Raw genomic sequence first — 18530 nt, forward strand, 5'->3', positions numbered from 1 at the left:
ACTCTATGAAGTAGAATTATAATTTATTACAAACACACACACATACACATTTTATAGATGGAGAAAATGAGACCCAGAGGGGTTCGATAACTTGCCCAAGACACACAGCTAGTAAGCTGGCAGAGCCACGATTCCAAAACAAGTGTTCTTTCCACTCTACTGATCCCCTCTCATCCCTGATCCCTGTGAAGGGCCAAGAACTTAGAGGACCCTGGCACTCTCCTCTTAGAGCATCCTGCTGAGCAGAAATGAGTCTCCCTTTGAGAAGTCTTTTGCAAAGAGGGAAGAACAGGGGAAATCACACAGGCCTTTCTTAGGAGCAGCTGCAGGGGTGAAGCAGGACTTTGCACTGAGTCACTGGGAGCAAATTCTGAGGAGGTGGGAAGAGAGAGGCATCCATAGGTCGAGCCAGGGAAAGGAATGGTAAAATCGTTCCCTGCTTCTCTTTCCTGATGACTCTGAGGTTGAAGAAGCCAAACTCCGGCCCTGCCCTGCATAAGGGAGGCTGGGGGATTCAAAGAGCTGGCTTTCGGCCAGAGACCCCGGGCGGGGGCCGGGGCATTCTGGGTCCTGCTCTCTCCCTAGGCCATCATCTCGGACCTGGAAGGGTCTTTCTGTGTCAGTGATGGGGAACCAGGGCCGCACCAGCTTTCCCTTTGATCCTCAAATGCTCAAGCTTTTTCCTACCTCCGACCCTGGCATATGTTGCTCCCTTTGCCTGCAATACTTAGCCCCCAAGTCTTCGTTTCAGAGAATCAGATTAAACGTAGTTTCCTCACTTTGGCCTTTCCTGCGCACTCCACTCGCCCCCTCCCACCTCTAATCTGGACTGCGCCCCCTAGTACTTCCTCCCGCAGCTTCCTGTTCTTCACCTCGCTCTGGAGAGGTGGGATTACTGGATCAGGGGCCATCTCCACCAGACTGTCGGCCCCTTGATGGTAGGAGTCCTGCTGTTGTGTTTATTAATGTGGACCCATCCCTTGCACACAGAAAGCTTAGTTAAGTGTACAAAGGAGCCAAGACGAGGTTCCAAGACAGTGAAACTGTGTGTGGTATATGGGAATTCATGAAAAAAAGCTGTTTTAATAGTTTTCCTTTATAGTCCTACACATCTTTATTTTAGATATTGAAGAGCAGTGTTTTAAAGTCTATTTTTAAAAAAACAAACAAACAGTATTTTGATAAGGGATCTATAGTCTCTACCCGATGACCAAAGGGACCCATAGGAAAATGGGAGTGAAGAGCGCCAGTGCACAGGGCCACAACGGGAGGGTACTTTAAGTTCTAAGCCCAAAGCCGCCATTAAAGTGACCCCCAGCCTCCATTAACTGGGGGCGTCCCTGCGGTGAAGGCCTGATTGGTTCCGGGAAGCAGCTGGTCACCAGCACCAAAGGGCACAGAAGGGAAAACTTCTGCTTCCATCAGCAGAGATGGACACCCAGGGGGCACCCGGGCGGGGGTGCTGCTCCCCAAATCAGCACCGCATCGAGCCTAGCTGGGCAAAGACATGCAGGGGTTGCTAAGAATAAACATACAATGAAGGAAGGAGCTGGGACCGAGGACGCCTGCTCCTGGATCTCTGCCAGGCCCTTCCGAAAGGCTCTGGCCGGTGGAAATACCCCCTCAGCCAGGGGCTGCGGCCCGGTCGGCGAGCTCATTACCTTCTCATAATACTGGATGTTCTTGTCAGCCATGCCCATGAGCAGCTGCCGGAAGTCCTGCCTCTTGTTGTTCTGCCACCTCTCCATGTCGGCTTTCAGGTCAGCATTGAAACACTCCATCCGATCCTGACATTTCTCAACCTCCGCGGGCACCTGGAAGGGGGACGCAGAAGTGGGTGCTTTGTACGTGTGACTGGCTTCTCACGCCTGGAACTATTCTGCTCACACACTCGCGAAGAGCTGGATTACCACATTAAAGTGCCACATACGCACTCTCTGGAGGCATTACTTTGAAGGTAAGGCCCATTGTTTTCAGGCCTAAGAAGGAATTCTGAAAAAGACCATCCTGACCCAAATCTTCAAACCCATCCAAGCACAACAGAGACTCATGGGGGAAACACCCCCCTCCCCATTTACAAGCAGGAAGAAGAAACATTGCATTCAGAGTCATATATCTTTGGTTCCTTTTTTTTTTTTTTAAACATAGCAATGTATGTAGAGTTTGCATTTATTTAGCAGAATTTGACATTACCCTGCTGGTCTCCTGTGCCAAACAACTAAACTAGAAAAGGTTTTCCCATTATTATGTGAACGATTCCATTACTTCTGATGTCTGGCAATGTCTATCTTCACTAATCAGAGAATTAATTGCAATAATAAGACTATGGGCTGGCTCCCTCCTCTGAACCGCACATTACAGATAATCTGGAGGCTTGTCCACGCTCCCTGAGATAGTAGATTGTCAAGAAGGAAAAGGAAAAGAGAAAGGCAATTCTGGGGAAATAAAAGAAAAAATATTTATGTTCGCTAAAAAGAAAAAGAGAAAAATGTAGCAGGCTATTCCAAGGTTTTCTTAAAGGAAACTTTCTCAAAATGGCACAACGTCACCTGAATGTCACAACTTTCATTTTGCTTTGGTGGATTTCATCCATCCCACACATCTGGACAGAGAACATCCAATGTTATGAAAAGGTAACAGGAAATGATTATCCTGCTTGCCAAAGCACAAAGCTAGCTTCTGTCCTCAGTCAAGAGCTCCGCTGGGCCCTGATGGTCATCAGGGGGTCAACATGCCCAAAGCTGGGTCAACGCCCTCCCGCCAAATGCTTCCCAACAGCAAATGAGGCCTTGTACCGTTTGCGTGCTGGGTCCTGTGAACCTCAAAGTCTCCAAACTGTGGGTACCTTATGGGCCAGTCTCTGCCAACCAGGGAAGTTTTATACCCAGGCCTTATGGGCAAGGAGCCTACCTACCCAGGAATGCCAATAATGGGGAGGTCAAGCTTGAGGGAGCTGGACACCTTCAGGGCTTCTAAAGCCAAGGGCGTTGGCCTCGTGCCACCCAGCCCGTTCGGAGGTGGCTGCGGTACACAGGACAGAGGACAAGGAAGCAGCCTAGGCAAGGGGATCCAAATGTGCCTGGCATGGGAGCTCGACTTGGGTGAGACAAGGATGAGCTGGAGAGAAAGAGACGACAAGGCATCCTGGCCACTTGAAAGGAAAGAACTTTTCTTTTAATGGGGACGAAAGGAGCCTCCTTCAAAGCACTTAAGCTTCTGGAATTAAAACAAACAAACAAAAAATACTTGAGTCCTAACTGGTGTAGCTCAGTGAGTTACGCATCCTCCCGCAAACCAACAGGTTGCAAGTTCGATTCCCGGTCAGGGCACATGCCTGGGCTGTGGGCCAGGTCCCCTGTTGGGGGCATGCGAGAGGTGACTAATTGATGTTTCTCTCCCTCTCTTTCTCCTTCCCTTCCTCTCTCTCTACAAACAAATAAATAAAACCTTTAAAAAAAATACTTGACTTCATGACTGAGGTCACTCTGGCCTTTCCCTGCTGACTCACCCATTGCTGCTGGCCACCTGGCGAGGAGTGAAAGAAAACAAGAGTGCCCTGGCTTGGCTGCACCAGACGCCCCCCTAAAAAACACCAGAGAGCCGGCCTGGAGGGACACCCAGTGCGCCAGGGTCTCTGGCCAGGCCCCATCTCCCTGCAGGCACAGTCTAGTTCCCTTATTCCTCTCCTGGGCACCGCTCACTTTAACCTCTGGGTGAATGAGGGCCTGGGAGCAACTTCCTGTTTGCTTAGCAAAACTGCTTCAAAAAGCAAAGCTCTGAAAAGAGAACCTCATGGCGGGCAGGGCCCAGGGAGAAGGGGGAGGCTAGGCTCTCTGATTCAGGGGAGTTCTTGTGGGGGAGGGTAGCGGGGCGTGGGAGGGAGCTTTCTTATCGGGATGGGCGCTCTGGCTGACCCACAAAAATGAAGAGTCAGAACTACAGCTCTGGATTTTACGATTGCCTGGGCCTGGCGGTGGGAAATATTTGTAGCTCATCATTTTCACAGCACACTCCACACTTGGCCCTGAGGGATACGAGAGTGCTTTAGGTCTCTGTAGGCAAACTTATCTCAAGTCACCTACAGTCTCTTTGGGGAGAAAATGAACCTGCCTGGATGGTTACTGGTGAGACGCTTTCCCTTCACTCCAAGCCCGTGGTGAGCACAGCATGAGGCGGAACTGGAGGGCGAGTCCAACTGGGATAAGGGATCAGGCCTCCTGGGAGAAATACCACTGAGGAGACTCTTCAGAGATGACAGAAGCGGCACGTGTGACGATGGGGGAGAGGGCACTCTAGTGGGACGGTACATGCAAGTGACAGAAGTGACAGAGCACCTAGACGCACCTCGGGAATAGCTCACCGGCCACAGCGCTCACAAAGGCATAGAGAGAAGACTCTAGCTGGCGAGACTTGGGAGGGGAGGGATGCACAGGCCTGGGATCCTTCCAGCTTTTCTGAGGTCCCTTTACCTCACACCCCTTTCTGGAAAACAGAAATGCCTTGTGCTTCCTCTAGCTACACAGACCAGTGATTTTTCAACCTTTTTCATCTCATGGTACACGTAAACTAATTGCTATAATTCGGCAGCGCACCAAAAAATGTGTTTTGTTTTGTTTTTGCTGATTGGACAAAAAAATAGGTATAATTTCGATTCATTCACTCTGGGCAGCTCCTGTTGTATTGGCTGTTGTTGTCTGACAATCTAAGGGAAAAGAGGTCAGTGTTCTTGGCTGAATAGCCGGGTACTGCATGTTTTAAAGTTTTTCGCGGCGCACTGCTAGAGCGTCGCAGATATAGACAGTCACGGAGCCAGAGTTCCCGAGTTCGAATACCGCATCTCCCACTTGCTGGACGGGCGGCATTGGGCCTCTCAGTGCCTCAGCTTCTTTTTCTGGATAACACCACCCACAGCACAAGGCTGTTATGAGGTTGAATGAGATAGAATGCATAACACACTTGGTGCCTGGCGTACTTTAAACACTCTATAAATATCAATTAGTTCTGGTCAGTTTCAATATTATACATAAATTGAGGTTCATAAAAGATAATCTACCATTTGCAAGTGTTCCTCAGGTCAGAGTATCTTATTGAGCTTTATTCCCCATCTTATAAAAAGAGATTACTTTTTTTGTTTTCCAAATATAAACTATTGTAACATAATCAAAACATATTCTTTCAAACGGCGTATTACTCCTCACCCTTGCGGCCGCACCCAAGATTTCACCAGAGATCAGACATGAGTCAACACCAAAGTACACTGTCATGCGATGATCCTGAACGCCCGGGAAGCAGGGCAGCGGCCGTAACGCCAGAAGGGAGAGGACAGATTAGACCAAGCTGGTGGATACAGAACGGACAGATCTGACCACAGCTGCACGTGAGAGAGAAGATACAGAAAGTCAGAGAAGAGCCTGCAGCTTCTCGCCTGGGTGACGAGTGTAGCGATAGGATAAAAGACAGATGCACAGACCAAATACGGGACTACAGGAGCTGCAGCCACAGGGAAGGGCGAGAGCTTCCCCCCGCCAAAGCGGCCTGAAACAACTCCACGGCAATCAAGCAACCCGACTTTAAAATGAGCAAAGGCCGTGAATAGACATTTCTTCAAAGGAGACATACAAATGGCTCACAAGCACATGATGTAGGCTCCACAGCACTAATCACTATGGAAATGCAAGTCAAACCACAATGATATAACCACCTCATGCCCATTAGGATTATTAAAACACACACACACACACACACACACACACACACCACAACAACAGAAAATAAGAAGTATTGGTGAGGATGTAGAGAAAGTGAAACCCTTGTGCACTTTTAGTGGGAAAGTAAAACGGTACAACCATTGCGGAAATCAGTATGACAGTTCCTCAAAAATTAAAAAATGTAATTGCAATGTGATCCAACAACTCCTCTTATGGGTACATATGCAATAGAATTGAAAGCAGGGTCTCAAGGATCTATTTGTACACCCATGTTCATTGCAGCATTATTCACAATAGCCAAAAGGTGGAAGCAACGCAAGCGTCCATCCACAGATGAATGGGTAAACAAAAAGTGGTGTTCACATACAACGGAATGTTACTCAGCCTTAAGAAGGAAGGAAACTTTGACACTTGCCTCAGCATGGATGCACCTTCAGGACATTGTGCTCAATGAAATAAAGTCACAAAAAGATACCTACTGTATAATTTCACTTATATGAAGTACCTACCTAGAGTAGTCAAATTCATAGAGACAGAAAGTAGAAGGGTGGTTGCCGGGGGCCAGAGGGAGGGGGAAATGCAGAGTTACTGTTTAATGGGTACAGAGTTTTGGTTCTGCAAGATAAAGAGTTCTAGAGATTGGCTGCACAGCCCTGTGAATTTACTAAACCCTACTGAACTGTATGTACACTAAAAACAGTTAAGATGATGTCATAATGTGTGTGTATTTTGCCATGATTAAAATTTGCTTAATGTATGGGGGACTAAAAGAGGGGGCTGAGGAAGGGAGGGGTCCCTGGGTAGAACTCATGGAGACGCCTACATGCGTATGGTAATAAAGGAGCCCGCAAAGGCCACTAAGAAAGAGGGGCCCAGACGCGGGAGTGAGTCAGTCAGGGACGGCAGAGGCATAGAAACATGGGGATGGCAGGAGTTAAGAAAGGGGCAGCGGGTTTAAAAAGGACAGAATAAGAGGAATTGGGGTGAGCTGCCTGAAATGACCAGCTTCTGAAGTTGCCCAACTTTATGAGGAGGAGGACCCCTGGCATCAGATGCTCAGAATCACATTCTTTCTGCATTTGTTTCTTTTTGGATGGTGTTTCTGTGACTATAGGTTCACTGAGCAGAAAACTCCAGCATTGAGCTATTGTTAGAGTTGCGCTACTTTGTATCTGAAGGGAGCTGAGATGGCAACATCCAATGCCAATGGCTGGGTGCTGCTTATCACTAGCCCCCAAGAAGAAAAAAGTATCACCAGCTTAGACATCAAAAGGCAGCAACTCCAAAACAGAACAAAAGCCTGCATTTTTCTCATCAACTCTCCTTCTCGCTGGTGAGAATGTCCACTCCAGAATGTGGGTTGTTGAAGGGATGGGAGAGGGGTCATGTGGGATAAACCAAGCACTGTTGTGTGTTGGGAAACAGGGTGTTAACATAAATTCTCTCAACACTCGTTTAAAAATGTGTTAGTGAGCTCTTTCCGTGTGCCAGGCATTTCTAGGCCCTGCAAAACCCCCACTCAAGTTTCCTTCTCGGAGCTACGCTGGAGATGTCACATCATCTGCTCCCACGATGACAGCAGGTTTAAAAAGCCCCCAGAGATTATATAAGGCAGATGGGATCCCCAAACCCGTGGGAGAGGGAGTTCGCAGCTACTGTGGGACAGGTGCCAGGACCAACGCGACAGAAGCATTTCAAGATGGGAGTCTTCTGGGCCACCGGCCCCAGGGTGCAAGGCGGGGCAGACCTTCCTACGCCCCACGGTGAGAATGTTCTGACCTCTGTGGGAAGCCGCAGTCCCCAGCTGCTCCCCTCCAGCTTCTTTCTTTGGGTTACGGAGAAGTGGTCAGATTTTGCTGTTTCTCTGTTGTTTCACAAGTACCAACTTTCCCAGATTCCGCCTCAAAACAAGGGAAACCCCAGCCCCTCTCTGGATCTTCTGTTAACGCCCCCAGACCTGGACCATGCCCAGCCCTGGACCACCCCTGTGGAAACTGCTGTTCTCTGCCTCCTTCCCTCCTCCTGGTGGTGCCCTGGAAACAATGTTGCTCCCACTGTAAGTTACCAAGAGCAGAGCTCATCAGTCCCTGGGGTAAAATCAACCTTGCCTTTCCTCTCACCAACAGCAGCTCTGGAAAGCAGAGCTCAAAACTACATAAAAGAAAGCGCAGCAAAAGCTTACGCTACGGTCGGTCAGGGCGCAGAGGCAGTTGGGAGGCATGGGAAAGCAGGAGAAGCTATAGGACACAAAGAAATGATGCCTAAAATGATATGCTTGGACAGAAAATTTTTTTTTTAAATCCTAAGTGTCAACCAACTCAGAAAACACATTCGGCATTCCTCCTGGTGACAACTAGAACTCGAATGGGAAGCAGAGGCTCCAGCAATGGGCGCCTGTGACTGCAGCCAATGCTGTGCCCATCTTTACATCCTCACGACAATCCACGTATGAACCCCACGAAGGCTGATGAGCAAACCGGTCCAGGCCCGGGGGCGGGCGGCAGCGGAGAGCTGGGGTTCGAAGCCTGGGCTGCCTGATTCTAAATCCTGTGCTCTTTCTACCAAACCACGGTGGACTTGGGCAGGTTGCCAATGGAGCTCTCCTCTGCCCACCAAAGGGGCTGCTGCCCCAGATCCCAAACTGGGGGTACGGTCTCCGTTGCCCCCACTGGTACAGCTTCCATCACGACAGCCCGGGCTTTGTTGTTAAATATCGCGATCGTTACGTAGATAGCAAAACTAACTTTGGCAAGGCTCAGAATCCCCCAGAAGCAGGGGAGGCTCAGACTGCTGGCCCGCGCAGGCTAAGGGGATGCGGCCATGTCTGGAACCTGCTGGCTCATCTCAGGGCCTGGAAAGAAACCTGCTTTTCTTGTCAGAATCCTTGTGGCCAAGAGAATGAGTGAAGCTCCAGGGGCATGAGGACAGCAGCAGCAAGAGGGTGCGAACACCCACTGGGAGGAGAGGAGGAGTCACCCAGGCCGGCAAGGAGCTGAGGCTGGAGGCAGGCGCCCTCCGCGGCAGGGAGCCGGCACTAGCCGCTCCGCTGCTCCGTCTGCCCCAAGGCGGGTATGAGCTGCAGGCAGCTGGCGAGCCAGGGCAGAATCAAGATTTAATTCGGCGTATTATTCATACCCTTCAGCTCCTCTCTTTGTAAAGCAACTGTCCCAGATAGGGCTGAGCATATATTAAATGACGACACCGGCCTCTGAGAAAGCTGGTATTCGGAGCTGAGCAGGTGTGAACACTGACAGAACCATTTAAGTGACATCTTTTAAATACAGGATCCACAGCTTCCACACTCGGCCAGTGGCCGGGCTTGCCATCTCTCTTTCCCTCCCTGGCCAGGAAAAGTGACATCTATGTTTATACTTGGGAGCTAAATTGAGAGGATGGTAATTTGAAATATAGACAGACAGTATTCCACGCCACTCCTTTCAATGAGACTGAGGCCTGGGCTCAGCACTACGTCCCACAACACCACAGGGACGCCCGGCCCGGTCAACGGGGCAGGCGGCAGGGAGCCAGAGGGCGGCCGTGCACACAGCTGCACCACTCTCATCTCCTCCCTCCGGGCACGCAGGATGGAAGAGGGGGCCAAGTTCCAGCTGCAAACACTGGGCCAACGACAGGAGTCCCTGCCTTTATCGTCGGGGAGATGTATGCAGCCTTCACTCTCTTGTGTAGACACTATGGGTGTCATACGACAAGCTGTGACAAGTGTACTGTCTGCCTGCTGGAGCAAGCAGACTGGATAAAGACCTTTGGCATCAACAAAACCAGGCAACTTATTGAGCTGCTGTGGCTGTGTGCCCTGTCTCCTCACCCATGGCACAGGGAGAGAACAGCGCCTTCCTTCTGGGCCTCGGGTGACCGCTGTGGCGATCGGGTGAAGCAATGAATACATAAAGTCCTGTACAGAGTCCAGGCGTGCCGTTTCCGTGGTTCGGGTTTCAAATTCCCAAAGCTACTTCCTTTCCAGGTACATCTCAGCTCAGCAGCAGCCATGAGAAGCAAGACAGAGGAGAAAAACCAAACACGCAAGTTCCGACGTCGACCTATTTCCCTGAGATGGGGGCCCTTGCTCTTAATCTTCCTAATAACATTCCCCACCCCACCCCCTTTCCGAGAACAAATACACCTTCCAATTACAAACAAAAAGGGGCAGAGGAACAGCATGAGGGCTGGCAGGGTTCGGAAGCCAGGCTGCAGGCTGCGGCCTGGCCCGAGCACCCGCCAGCTGCGGGACCTCGGGCCTCGGTGCGCGCGTCACCCAATGGGAATAAGGACGGTGGCTGAACCACATGGCCCTTGTATGGAATAAATGAGATAATACAAGGGTAACGCGCTGAGCGCATTGTTATCACGTACACGTTGGCTGCTGTTACTCTCGTTTTTAATCCTGGCCGGCTGGGGAAAGAGAGGCAACACACGGGAGTGACCGATGCAACAGATGAGTTTTTACAGCTGTGACCCTCCACCTAGACCCAGGGCCCTGGAGCTGGAGGGCGTCATGAGCTAGGTCAGTGCCTCTCAAACTGGGCGGTGAAGGGCTCCTTCTTGTTGGCTTTTTCCCCCAGTCCAACCAAGCGGTAGTCCTACTGTGCATAACCAGTACGCAGCTTGCTCCACATGCAACTCTACGCTAGTTTGACACACTCGTCCTGGGTGTTGAACACATGACAAACTGCCTCCTCTCAGCTTCTATACGCCTCCCGTCATGGACCAGTCCACACACCACACTTCTGAGAACCCTGAGCTACACTGTTCTTCCTCTTTCTCAGTCTCATGCCACAGAGAGAGGGGGACTGCTCATGAATAGCAGAGCTGGAAGTCTTAAAAAAAAAATTAATCCCAGGAAACAGCAGGAAACTCAACCCCAAGTGCACATTAGGAACTCCCAGAAATAAGACGTAAAGGGAACAAAAGGAGGAAATAGCATCAACACAGCCGGCTGGCACTGAGCACCTCCGTCGCCTGTAGCGAGCGATAAGATTCGCTCAGCTCCGGCGCGGTGTGGACAGCGCGCCGCCCAGAGTGCCCGCCCTCCCCAGGGGCCTTCCCTGACCTTGGGGCGGTCTTCCTTTCTCAGAGCCACGGCTTCCAGTTTGGCCTCGTACTCTGCTTGCACTTGGTCCCTCTTCTTCAACACGTTCTGTGGGAAGCAGAAAGGGAAGCATGTAACAGAGTTCACAACGGGGCCCCCAAGCACCAGGCTCCTGTTTCTGTACCCCATTCGTCCCCAGATCGCGGCCCCCAGGCCCAGCCATGCGCTCCGGGGACCGTCTGGTTTGGTGTGACACGTGACATGGACTCAGGAGGAGACAGAGATTTTGTTGTGGTGGTCAAGAGTAAACTTGTTTATTAATTCATGCAAACATTTTCCAACTTGGGGAGAAAGGGAGCAAAGCCAGTACAAAAGGCCTTCTAAGATGTGGGCGCGGGAGAGAGAGATGGTTGAGCTTTACCCCCAAACCAATTCCAGGAGGAAACAATAACAATTTATAGGAATATTTTCACCACATTTGAGCAAAATACAGTTTTTATCCACATTTTCAAACTGATTTCCCACATTAGGGAGACAAGGAGAACCATTCTCAGAGACAGCTTCCTGGTGGGGTGACTCAGCCCGAATCTGAAAGTGAAGGAATTCCGGGGGCCGGAAGTGGGCTGAAAGCTGCCCACCCATCGCCATGGTGAGGTGATGAGCGGTCTCTTGGCTTCCCCTGTCCCCCACACAGAGAACTCTGCTGTGCAGAAATGTGGACCTTGCCAGGTGACAATTCAAGACATTCCCTGAACTGTTAATGCCGAAGTCTACGTTAAGAGAGTTGACCCCTGACAGACTGGTTTCCTCATTGGTCCATTAGGTACTAATCTGTCCTCCACTCTAGGCCAGGTTTACCAAGAGCGGAGATACAGTCCCCACCTGAGCGGCCCTGGCGAGGGGAGAGGTGCGGATGCAGCACGAGTCTGCAGGTGCTCCAGGAGCTGCGCACAGGTCCACAATCCCTGCACCCATGCGGCGAGCCTGCCTGAGTGCGCCGGAAGTGGGCCCCCAGAGAGCCGGCCCCGAGCTACAGTGACGAGCCGGGGCCTGGGGTGCAGAACTTAAGGAGACACCCATGGGCCTGCTCAAGTACCAGGTCGGCACCTGAGCTGGAGCGTCTTCCTCAACCTCCCAGTCCTGGCTCGGCTGCGAAGACGCCACCAGGTAGAACGGAAAAGCATGTGGTTGAAGAGCAAGGGTTTATAAAAAAAAGCATCTGTTTCACCCGCGGGTTTCTTTTTTCTTCTTTTCTTGAATTACAAATGGCAAACCAACAGTGGTAAGAATTCTCTTTCCCACGAACTCCGAAGTCACACGTTGCTATAAAAGGTTCTAATCTTGCACTTTTCCCACAGGGGCTGTCCAGCAGAGGGCGAAGTCGGGTGGGAAGGAGCCATTTCCTGGCTAAGCACCGGGCCTCTTGTGTCCCTGACAACATGCTGAGCGCTGACGAGGGACTGAATAGTTGACAGTGCTCTGGGGACAACCTCCTCCTGGAACGTGCTGACCCGGGGAACCCAACGTCCTCCCGAGGAGAATTTACTCCCGGAAGTGTTCTGCCATGGGAAGAACACGAGGTAAAACCTGTAATAGCTTATTTTTCATTGTTTGCCACTCACCTTTCTCTACATGCTCAAAAGTTCTCTCCCCACAGCCAACAACTTCTGAACAGCAAGGTTTCCAGTTCAATAGACTTTTCTGCTGGATGAAAGGTTCTACCATCTAATACAGCAGCCAGGAGGCCCACAGGCTGACCGAGCTCTTGACGTACGGCTCATGTGATGGAGGAATTGGGTTTAAATTTTTACTTAATTTTATCTAATTTGAATTTAAACTTCCACGGTCACCTATGGCTAGTGGCTGCCATATTGGACAGCACAAATCTAGAGAGGAAAGCAAACCAATAAAAAAAATCAGGGGTCCTTTCTAAACTTCACAGAGCCCAGAAAATATTCTGTCAGGGATGCCCAACCTTTTGGCATCCCTGGGCCACCCTGGAAGGAGAGTAGTCTTGGGCCACACATTGAATACACTGCGACACGTAATCACACAAAAAAATCTCATGATGTTTTGAGTAAATTTACGATTTTGTGTCGGGCCACATTCCCAGCCATCCTGGGCCGCGTGCGGCCCGCGGGCCACAGGTTGGACAGCCCCGTGGCTGGTCTGGTGCCAGCAGGGGTAAAACTCATAATCTCCAACCCAGAGACATGACCACGCGGCGCTCTCCTTGGAGATGCGAATGTGGTGCCTGAGGGGCAACGAGACAGCAGGGAGGGGGCCGCTGGCATGCTTATCACTGCCACGGAGGGCCTGCATAGATGCCCCGCGTCTCACGGGAAAAGCGCACACACCCAGACGAGGGACGGCAACGGGCATGAGTCGTCCCAGTAACACGTTCTCTGTCAGCGTGGCAGGAACAGGCAGGGATGGCGAGAGGTGTGTCAGCTCCGCTCCGCTGCAACACCCCCGTGCACCTCCTCTCCCTACGCCCCCGGCGGGCGAGGGGCCCGAGGTTCAGCCATCCTCCCGCCCCCAGCCAGCTGGGGCCTTCCCCGCCCTCTGTCTCCTCAGTTGCTGTTATTCTCGCCTCTTTCGGTGTGGCCGGAACACTGCCTTCTCGCGCAGGCTGACTGGAGGGTTTGTGCTAACACCCTCGCATCACCAACAGCAGGAAAATCTCTCAACGAGAGTGAAAACTTGCAACGCCCCTGCGCAAGTGAAAGGGTATCGTCTCCATTTTAGATACGGGAACACTAAGGAGGCACCTGGCTGAGGTCACGCCGCTGGTTAACGCTTGGCCGCTGGATGATACCACAGTGGTGACTCACGCGGGCACAGCCAGGAACTCGTTCTGCCTTCAGTTGCAGTCTCCTCTCTTGAATGACTTCTTTGATACCCTCCAATTATCTGCTTTCTCTTCCTGGCACTTGTTATTCAGACGTTGAATATTATGGTCTAGTCCTCTCATTGTCATTATTTTTTCTCTAACCTCTTTTTGTTTCACTGTATATGTGATTTCCTTAATTTTTTCTTCTAACTCTTCTATTTTTTTTTTTAAATTTCTATCATGGTCTTTATTTCCATGAGCTCTTTGTTCTTTGGATTTAAAAAAAAAAAATCTTGTTTTATGGGTATCTCTTTTCTTTTTGAGATACTGATCAATTTTTTCCTGGAAATTTCCTTCTCTCTCAATAATGTTTCACTCAATATGCTTTCTCTTCTTTGTTTTTATTTGACATTCACGTTAGAATCTTCTCTCAAATATTTGGTGACTTTTGTCTGTTTACTAATCCTAGAGGGAAACACTAAAAACCTGATTAAAAGCTCTCTGCACGCCAAGGGCTTGTTGACGGCTCTCTATAGAGGCTCTGCTGGGGTATTTTGTTAGGGATTTACCCCTCCCCTCCAATATCAGTATCTCCTCATCTCTTCCTCAGGCCCCTTCCAATTTTCTAGAAAAGGCTCTTCTGATCTTGCAGGGAGGACATAAGGCAAAGAGAGAAAGATGGTGGAGTCTCAACACTCAGAACCTTTTACTTCACATCCTGATTTCAGGATTTTTGCCCCCACCCTCAAGGTGCCTGGCATCCAGAGACCCTCTATTTTTACCCTCTCGGGAGAATATACCTCCAGTTTCACCAGTTGTGGGGAAGGGACGGCAGCTTCTCTGGGAGGAGGGAGAGAAGAATCCGAAGCTCTATCTGCTTCTTGGGCTCCTAACTAATTTTCCTCTTCAGCTCCTTCCCTCCCTTAGTCCCAGTGGTACTCGGTGCTCCCAGTTCTTGACTTTTCTGAAAAGCTCCACGGTGTGAACAGATGGCTTCTTAATTTGACCCCACAATGAGCTCCTAAGGCAGCTTTTTGGGGTCACTTAGTCCCCTATTACCTCTAAATTTTCTCTCTAGTTCCCAATTGTATTGCTATTGTTTCCCCTGATACCACTCTTTGTTTCTGCAGGATTATGTCTTTAAAAAAAATCATTCTGGTGTCATTTTGGTGCAATTTCACGAAGCACAGAACGTTTAAAAAGTATTCAGCCTGCCAGCACTGGGCATCTCAGAGTTTTAATTATTACACTTTCTGATTTAAAAAAACATTGAAGATCATGTACATTTCTACATCCCACTTCTTCATATTCTCAAGAAATTAGGGCCTCAATCTATAATCACTTTTAAGAAGAATGCAATCTTCTAGGAAACATTTTTAATTTTTGAAAGGTACCAGAATTAGTCAGCCTAAAGTAGCAATTTTCAACCTTTTTCATCTCATGGCACACATAAACTAATTACTAAAATTCTGTGATCTGACCAAAAAAAAAAGATATAATGTTGATTCATTCACATTGGACAGCCACTGTTATGTTGGTTGTTTTAATTTTTTGTATCTGACAATCTAAGGGAAAAAAGAGGTCAGTGCATTGCATGTTTTAAAAATTCTTCTGGCACACTGGGTGAAAATCGCTGACCTAGAGCATTAACTAGTTCCCTTGACTCGTTAGCGCCCCCTTGTGGCTCCTGGGGAGAAACGTGGGCAGGCTGAAAAAACCCCATCACAATTAAATAATTGGCATCTGAGTATCTGTAATGCAAAGACAAATTCTGTCTTTAAACTCAAATTTATGCATCTACATGAGACCTCTAGTCACAATTACCAAATGGCTTCCATATTATTAAATCCAATGGTCGCTGATTATCACGTTCCTTCTCCTAAAATCATTTCTCTTGGCTTGCCCGAGGTAATCCTCTTCTTTTTTTTCCTCTTGCTACACTGACCATTTCTTCTCAGGCTCCTTTTCTACTTCCCTACCTTTCCTACTTCACATTAATACAGCAGCCAGTCCACTTGGCCCCTCATTCAAAACATGCCCCAGATCCACCCACTTCTCTGCCCCCATTTAGTCCAAGTTCCAACACCTTGGTGATATGTCGCTTGGCTGCCAGTGACAGTTTCCTTCAATGGTCTCCCTACCTCCACTCTCACTTTCTACAACCCATTCTCCATATTGCAGCACTAGTTGTCTTCTTACAGTAAGAAATGTCTCCCGTCATTCCCATCATAAGCCAGATAGCTTCCCTTTTATTCCTAAGAATAAATTCCAGACTCTCACCAACCACAGCCTTTAAGATGCTACTGTCCGTCCTGGCCCCTGTCTGTCCCTTTGACCACGCCGCCTCCCACTTCCTCCCTTGCTCACTGGGCTCCACTCACACTGGACTTCCTGACCTGCACAGACACCAAGCTCATTTCTGCTTTAGAACTGGCTGTTCCTTCTACCTAAAGTGCTCAATCCTGTATGTCATTCGAGTCTCAGCCCTAAAGTGCTCAGTCCTATTCGTCATTTGAGTCTCTGGCTGATGCCATTGCCTCTGCGTGGCTTTTCCCTACTGCCCACTCTTCTCTCATCTCACCCTGGCCATCCACCAACACCTCTGAGATAAGTATGCTCTTTGACCTGTATATATTGGGTTGGCAAAAAAAATCCGTGTTGTTTTTTCCGTGAAATAAAAGACAGGTTTTTCATTTTTACCAGTAACTTTATTGATTTGGATATTTTGAATATGTCAGCTATTTCCCGCTTTTGGCTTCTAGTGGGTAGAGGCCAGGGATACTGCTAAACATCTTCCGATGCATAAGACAGCCCCATAGCAAAGAATTATTTGGCCAAAATGTCAATAGTACAAAGAAATTTCACAAACCACTTTTGTTTCTTTTCTTTAGATTTTATTTATTTTTAGAGAGAGGAAGGGAGGCAGAAAGAGAGGGAGCGAGAGAAACCATCAATTGGCTGCCTCTCGCACACCCCCAACTGGGGACCTGGCCAGCAATGCAGACATGTGCCCTGACCAGGTATTGAACCTGCGGCTTTTGGGTTCACAGGCTGGTGCTCAATCCACTAAGCCACATTAGCCAGGGCCACAAACAACTTCTGACATGTTCAATCAGTCACAGCACCTTCTCCATACACTGTACAAATCTTTTTTCGTGTCGTAGTTGCATTTTTACCTTTCTTGAAATAATAAGGCATGATATGCCAAAAATGTATATTTTCTTCCATCTTCATCATTAAAATGGCTGTACAAAAATTCACCAATTTTCATAAGTTTTTTTTAAAATACATGTTGATAGGACAGCTGTCACAATACAATCTAACAAAATTGTTTCAAATGAGATCAAAGACAACTAAGCGCTACTAGAGCCATTTTACGGGGTAAAACAAATGAACTTTTTGGCCAACCCAATAATATGTCCTATAATATCCCAGGACCATGTATGCATCAGATATTCAGTCTGGGAAGGTGAAGGGAGCATTTTTTCCTTTATTTTCTAGGGAGCATTTTTGATAAAGGGTGTATCTATATAAGAGACAAGTTCAGGGACACCCCGGGGATATTAAAAAATTATTTTTGTTTACAAAACAGAAAATATTAACTTTGTAAGCACAGTAAAATGTTCTGGTTCATTTGAAGCAAGTCAGGATGCCTTTTTATTGAGGTATAAATCACATAAAACATTACATTAATTTCAGGTATACGTAATGATTTGATGATTTGTATCTATTGTGAAATGAGAGTAGTTAATATCACCACACACACAATACATTTTTTTTCCTGTGATCACAACTTTAAGATCTACTCTTAGCAACTTTAAAGTATACAGTAAACTATAGTCACCATGCTGTCTGTACATTAGATCCCATGACTTATTTATTTTGTAATTGGAAGTTTGTGCCTTTTGACCCCATCACCCATCTGCCCACACTCTACCCCAGAATGCCTTTTTACACTTGTTGCTGCCACAGAATTAAACATGCAATGTGTAGATCTCAATTTAAAAAATACACTGTAATAGAGGAGACGGAGATACAAACTTGGAGTTGGAAGCCTTGGTTTTCAGCCTCAGTTCCAATCGTTACCAACAAAGCTGCCTCAGGTTAATGATCTCATGGGTGAGTTTTATTCTTATTATCACTATCACTACCAGTATTTCCACCTCACAGGTAAGGTAATTTATACCATTCCCCGTGATCATCGAGAGGTGCAGACCTGATCCTGTCTTTGAAACTGTTCTATCAGCAGCTCTATGGAGTACCCATGAGCCACTGACTCATCCGGCCACAGCAGGCTCCGACTTCCATGGCTCACACTTGCATATGCATCAAGAGCCTTAAAACTTCATACCTGATGGAGCGAGAGTGATGGGATCTGAGGGCCCATCATCCTATTCTTTCTGCTTTTGTATATGCTTGCAATTTTCCATAATAAAGTTTTTATAACCAGTTGGTTCACATTTTTTTTTTTACGTCATTTCATAGAACCATGATTTACCAGGTTTTCCCTTTTTACAACCCTAGTTGACTGACCGGTTTCTCTCTAGAGAGTCAGTCCTACCCACCGAGGCCTCCTCTGGAAAGCAGCAGGAGGGTTCCTTGAAGACGGGATGTTCAGCCCGGAGCCACCTACTTCCTTCTGCTGGTCAGGAGGACGGCCCCTCGTCTCTGACTGGCGGAGGGTCCCCTGCAGCTGCGCTCTCCGACCAGTCTAGGTACAGGCTGGGACAGTTTCCAGTGTGGGCGTTAAAGCATTTGATCCTTATCACTTTTGTTCTAAAAAGTATTACAAGTATAGGCTTTGGGTTGGTTCTCCCTTTGCTCCTTTTGCTGGGCAATTAAAATGCCCTTTTAATCTGAAGACTCCTGTCATTCGGTTTTGGGAGATTTCCTTGTATCATTTCTTGCATAATTCCCTTCCCTCAGTTTTCATTGTTCTCTC

The 18530-nt window shown here is 48.4% G+C and overlaps 1 protein-coding gene across 1 annotated transcript in view; it reads right to left on the bottom strand.

Moving 5' to 3' along the window:
• SNX30 (sorting nexin family member 30) overlaps window positions 1-18530 on the bottom strand; it is a 90424-nt gene that overhangs the window by 6844 nt on the left and 65050 nt on the right. The window contains exons 7-8 of the mRNA XM_054584514.1: window positions 10777-10863; window positions 1662-1814 (exon numbers count right to left, since the gene is read on the bottom strand). Coding sequence (XP_054440489.1) covers window positions 1662-1814; window positions 10777-10863 — 240 coding nt within the window. The remainder of the gene's footprint in view (window positions 1-1661; window positions 1815-10776; window positions 10864-18530) is intronic.

The sequence above is a fragment of the Pteronotus mesoamericanus genome, unplaced genomic scaffold (genome assembly GCF_021234165.1).
Source record: "Pteronotus mesoamericanus isolate MK-2021 breed Mesoamerican mustached bat unplaced genomic scaffold, CSHL_Meso_final contig_78, whole genome shotgun sequence".
NCBI classification, from domain to species: Eukaryota; Metazoa; Chordata; class Mammalia; order Chiroptera; family Mormoopidae; genus Pteronotus; species Pteronotus mesoamericanus.